Source organism: Mytilus californianus, unplaced genomic scaffold, assembly GCF_021869535.1.
Source record: "Mytilus californianus isolate M0D057914Y unplaced genomic scaffold, xbMytCali1.0.p SCAF_7, whole genome shotgun sequence".
Classification (NCBI taxonomy): Eukaryota; Metazoa; Mollusca; class Bivalvia; order Mytilida; family Mytilidae; genus Mytilus; species Mytilus californianus.
In genome coordinates, this window is record NW_026262723.1 from 78,001,013 (window position 1) to 78,007,214 (window position 6,202).

Sequence of the window (6,202 nt, forward strand, 5' to 3'; positions counted from 1 at the left end):
CAGTGGCTGTCGTCATGATGCACATTAGCAGTAAAAATCCAATGAGAAGTCGCATTCAATTATATCATAATAGAGTAAAGAATGTTGAAGTGGTGGCGTATAATAAATGGAACATATATGTGGTTATCTGATTCAAATTTTTGTAAGCTTTCGGACGCCATACACGAGTTGGTTGACCGTTCAGGAGTATCAGTGTCACAGATGAAAACATATATATTCCAATTATCGTTACCACAATCGCGCCCTCTTTTCCTCGATTACGACATCACCGAAAGAGGCTTATCAACTAATTTGTACCACCATGATGATCATGAAGGGTGATATACTAGTATGGGAGCAGGCTCTGCTTTAACTTCCTGGTCACCTGAGATAACCCTCGACTTTTGGTAGGGTTCCCGTTGCACAGTTTTTGGTTTTCTAGGTAGTTTCTGTGGACTTGCTAGTCTTTTCGTCATTTTTCATTTCCTGCCATGGCGGATCTGTTGTATTGGAGGACATCCAGCACCTACACATAATTGAATCTATCTGAAAGAAAATGCATAGATACATATTTCGTAGAATTTTGGTTTGATAGGGGAAGTCATACCAAAGTATTTATAAGAATACTGAATATTTATCAAAATATATAGAATTGAAAATTTATAAGTCGTATATAATCATTTGTTTTCGCATAAACAAACAGATACCGGTATATGACAATGTTATATGAATCTCAAGGTACAGATGTGAAGCTATGGTTCAATGAATTTCATTAGAATGATTTACAAACATTTTGCTAACTGTTCTGATTGTAAAATTAATACAAAGGTCGTACTTGAATCTGTTAATACTTTACAATTTTTCACATTTTAAAATTGAGAATGGAAACGGGGAATGTGTCAAAGAGACAACAACCCGACCAAAGTGCAGAAAACAGCTCAGGACCACGAATGGGTCTTCAACACAGCGAAAAATCCCGCACCCGGAGGCAGCCTTTAGCTAGCTCCTAAACAAAAATGTATACTAGTCATACTAAACTCAGAAACACATAAATGAATCAAAATTAAAAGAAAAAAAACATACAAGACTATCAAAGGCCAGAGGTTTCTGACTTGGGACAGGCGCAAAAATGCGACGGGGTTTAAAATGTTTTGTGAGATCTCAACCCTCCCCTATACCTCTAGCCAATGTGAAATAAACAAACACACAGCAATACGAACAGTATGACTCGGTTCAAAAGAAGTCCGAGTCCGATGTTAGAATAGGTAACAGAAGAAACTAAGCAAAATGACAATGATCAACATAGATTAACAAAGGACTACTAGCAGTTACTGACATGCCAGCTCCAGACTTCAGTTAAACTGATTGAAAGATTATGCCTTCATCATATGAAAATCAAGCACAATCCCTCTCGTTAGGGGTTTAGAATCATACCATCATAAAATATATGAGAAGAAATTAACCCGAATCATGCCAACAACTGGTTTTAGAATAAATGTGTTTATTTTCGATGCAAAGACCCTATGAGTGAATCAATATTAATTCCAAATAATGCCATCTGTAATGACCTGACAACAGTATCGTAACTATATCCCTTCTGAATAAGTCTGTTTAAAGGTTTAGTTAGCTTTTGAGGTGAAAGACATAAAACTACTTTTTAAAGAATAAAATACTTGCATTAACTAATTCTGATCATAATCCTTAGGGACTTTTGTTATTAATTCTTGTTGTATTTGAATACCAGGCAGCATCAAAATATTGAAAATATGTCTTTGTATTCTAAAGGTCACATTTCACTTCCTTAATGCTTTTATTCAATCATGCCTTCCTTCTATTCATCAGAATTATTAATTCTTTTCAAAAGTACAGGATTTTTGAAATTCGTTTTAATTCTGTATCTTAAAAACCACCCACTAACGATACATGATTAGAATACAGATAACTCGGTTTTCAGAAATGGTTTTATTATTTTTTGATCTGTTTAATGAATGCTTTATTTTCAGCTTTGGCCCTTCATGTGCGTATTCGAGTTGTGGATAAAATGTACTGTTGACAAAAACGAATACATGAAATATTATTACTTATTCTAGCAAAGGTGTAATGAAAAACTTCTAAATCCCCTACGATTTTCAGTGTTTGATTTTTGAAATATATGATATGCATGTACATAAAGGGTAAAATGAGATGTGTAATGAAAAACGAGACATCCCAAATATACCATATCTAAAGTGGAATCTTAAGATTGGAATACGATTTAATGCAAGCTTCGAAATTAAAAACAGTGTAGTGAATAAATTCCGCAGTAACAAAGAAGATCAATTGATAACTTCCAAATATAAATAAACAATCGTGTCTCTCCTGTTATCTTCATCATCAGAAATTCGAGATTTTCTATTAAATTTTTTTTACAGGAATTTTAGATTTTCTTATATTGTTCACATTTTTTGGCTCCAAACATCAGCAATGTGTAATTTTGTTTCTGTCAGGTTCCTTACAACAAGTTTTTATTGGAACGTTTGTGTTTCTTTAAGACAGTGCTATTTTCCCCCTTTCATGAATGTTCTCTTTATTTGTTTGAGTCGTCTTTCGACAGTTAACTCCTTTCAGAGTAACGATCTTTATATAAAAGTGTCTTTGCCAGGAATTATGAAAAGATAAAAAAAAGTTGTAAAATGTTTGTTTGTGACATTTTATGCCAATTACATTTCGTTATCTTTTTTCGTTGAAATATTGTATTTGTGTTCCAATGTACAGGGATTTGATATTTTCAGCAACGATAAAAAATATGATATGTCCTGACTTTATAAGTTAATATTCATAAAGGTTACATGAATTATTAATGGACGGTTTACGGCAGCCATCTAAATGATAACAATTTCAAATTAAGTTGAGAGTACATGAAGAAAGGACAAAAACAATTTTGTATTTTATGATAAACTTGTCTCATTAATGTCTATTCTGATTCAATTATTAATCATCAAATTTCAATATTTTATTGCAAATAATAATCATAAATCAGTAAAAGGCATTATCATACTACATTGTATCAAAAGCTGAATTTTCTATAGTAGGAGTATAGGTTGATTTATTTAACCGTTTACTGAAAATAATGTTGAATACGAGAGGTAGGGCTAATGGTAAAATGTTTCTGCTTCAATGTTGTACAATCTAAATTCAAAATCCTGTTCACTACAGTTAGCCAAACACGTATTGATATACTCATACTGACCGAAAAAATCTGTTTTCAGGGTTTGACAGCAGCTCTCTATCCAGATCAACCCAGCTTAATCCTTGCCAGCAACGGGGCAGAATGCATTATGATATCAAAGAAATTTTTCTTGGAAAAATGTAGTGAAGAAGCCTTACGCAATATCAATAAAATAGTAAGTGTCATATTATGATTTTGATTGAAAGTTTTGTAATCAATATACATGTAATCAAAACCACAATGGTAAAATGCTATCGTTTGTTCATTGAACTTCTTAAACTTTAAATTTCAATTCATTATGAGATATAAGTCTTTAATAAACAAGCTTAGTTGCTTACATCCATGGTCCATGGTCTGTGGTGGATAGTTGTCTCTTTGGCAATCATGCAACATTTCAACGTTTTTATATTTTATATTTGTCCGTGACATATTTTTGCGAAATTAACTTTATGAAAGAACTAGAAATGACAAATCATTAAAATTCTGATTGCAGTTTTCCTCGTTATCAAATATTTGGATTCATAACACAAACTTATTCTATGTTCTGTTAATGAGACGTTGTGTTAGGTCTGTATTAAATTATGAATATACAGCTTAAAAAATATGTTTAACAAAGCTATTGGGAATTGGATGCGTGCAATTAATTTCCGAATTTCGTCGAATTCAAGGTCGTAGAAGGATGTTAGAAATTTACTTTCTTGTTTAGTATTCATATTATATATCTACATTTATTTGCATATACTAAGATCTAAATGTAATTCAATTTTCTGTATGGTCCTTTTCTGAATTAGAAATGGAAGCAATAACAAAATATATTTATTTTAGGAATCACCTTTCCCAAACGACGAGGATCTACAAAAACGTTTACAAGAATATGTCAACTGGACGTCGCACCGGAAACAGATTTATAACTCTTTAGTTAAAGACATTCATTTTAAAAAGGCGAAACGCATGCAGAGATTAAGTGGACAATTATTGTCATTTAGGCCTGTTTAAAAAGATTGTTATATCTTACCATAATTGTTACATTTTAGCAATAAAAATGTTTTAGTAGAAATCGTTAGTTGCGACAAAATGGTATTTATCTGAGGTAGCAAACTGTACAAATTACTAGGTTCCGGTATGAAAGTGATGACTGTGTGATTATCGATTGTTCACTTAAGGTTGATACTCACGGCAGTTATCATTTCAGCAACACGGTCGGTTGCTTAAAAGAGCATATGCAACAATTTTTCTTTACATTTGATCGATGGGTGGGTCTTTAGCGTCCGGTGGCAATAATCGCATGCATATTCAAGACGAGAACATTTTAATGTGATATGAATGTGAACCCTGCTCTATACTATAACGATAAACTGAGCATGTTTTTAAATGTGCTAGTTCACAAGATCACAGGTCGCAGGGGAACATATCTAACCAAAAACAGGGCAGCTTTTGGACAGAATGCTATAAAACTGTTATGGTCATAGTCTTTAAAAACCTTCTCAACATTTTATGTTTTTTTTATTCGTCTTTTATACTTGTAATACTTGTTAGATCGTATGATATTTTATTAACCAGAGCTGCTCATAAAATTCACACAGGACATTAGTTTCTCCTTCGTCTCTCGCTGAATATTTGCAATACTAATTGCCCATAAAATATGTTTAATTATCCATTTATATATTTACTGCCTTTAGACAGCAATATCTGAGAAGAAAATGACTTTTTGCTTAGATGTTAATAACATTGTTTACATCCTTAGAAAGTTGTAAAGTTCTCTTGTAAGATTGGAGTAATTATGTCTTTCCATGAACATTTATTTATTAATCTGAAACTGTTTTTAAAAGACGCGATTGCCTCTCAAGACAACTTTAATGTAACTATTAGAATGAATAAGGGTGAGATTAGCGAAAGGTGAAGTAAACGTTATTGGAGGTATTTCGGAATTTTATGAAATTATTATACATTTATAACTCGTTGCACTGTCACTGCATATGAAAAGCATTTATACTTCTGGAGAAACAATGTTTTAAAAAATTGTGAGATAGATCAATAAATGAAAAGAAAGTATGAAAAGCGGTGAAAATTCATGTTTTGCACTTTCAATTGAGATTTCTCGACAACGTTGTCATCGTCGTCTTCCGTTAACTTTTACAAAAATCTTCTTCTCTGAAACAAATGGGCAACCAAATTTGGCCCGAATCACCAATTTGGAATAGAGTTTAAAAAAAAAACAGATAGAGAGAAACTTAAAATATATATAGCAAAATTATCAGCAAGACCAGATGTACAAATAAGTCAAAATGACCGAATTCCTCAGTCAAACTAAGGAGTTATTGCCCTAAAATGACGATTTTTGCCAATTTGTTGCGTTTTTGCCTATTAATTTGAAAACATAAATTATCAGCAAGACGAGATCTACAAATAAGTCAAAATGACTAAATTCCTCTATCAAACTAAGGAGTTATTGCCCTAAAATGACGGTTTTTACCAATTTTTTGCATTTTTGCATTTTTGCATACTAGTAGCTTGAAAATTACAAGTTTAGATATAAAAAATAATCAACAAGACAAGATCTACAAAATAGACAGTCAACATTGCCGATATCCTTGATCGCCTCCTTATAAGAGTTATAACCCCTAACTTGCGATAATTACCAATTTCTTTCATTTTTGACCCTTACTAAAGTAGATAAAAAGAAAACTGTTACTAGAAATAATGATCAGCAAGACAGGATCTGCAAATAGATGAAATGACCAAAATTGCCAGCTATCGACTCCTAATAAAATAGGAGATTTTTAAACCAGACTGAGTTTTTAATTTTGATTGTTGTTAGAAAAGGTGCTAATTGGCCCTATTTCTTTTTAGATAAAGAAATATCTATAAATGTAACAGATGGCGGATGCAATGTGATTGCAAAATCTTGCGCTACCTTTTGAGGCAGGATAAACTAAAAATAAGTCCTTAACCATTTGTAATTCCGAAAAAGGATATTTGTCTCTGAACTTATTACAAGAAACTTAGTTGCGGCTA

At 32.2% G+C, this 6,202-nt stretch overlaps 1 protein-coding gene across 2 annotated transcripts in view; it reads left to right on the forward strand.

Moving 5' to 3' along the window:
- Positions 1-4,244, forward strand: part of LOC127709033 (uncharacterized) — a 77,394-nt gene extending 73,150 nt beyond the window's left edge. For both annotated transcript variants that reach the window (XM_052214322.1, XM_052214321.1), the window contains exons 19-20: positions 3,228-3,362; positions 4,013-4,244. In XM_052214322.1, the coding sequence (XP_052070282.1) occupies positions 3,228-3,362; positions 4,013-4,183 (306 nt within the window). In that variant the 3' untranslated portion in view covers positions 4,184-4,244. The remainder of the gene's footprint in view (positions 1-3,227; positions 3,363-4,012) is intronic.
- The last annotated feature ends 1,958 nt before the right edge of the window (positions 4,245-6,202 follow it).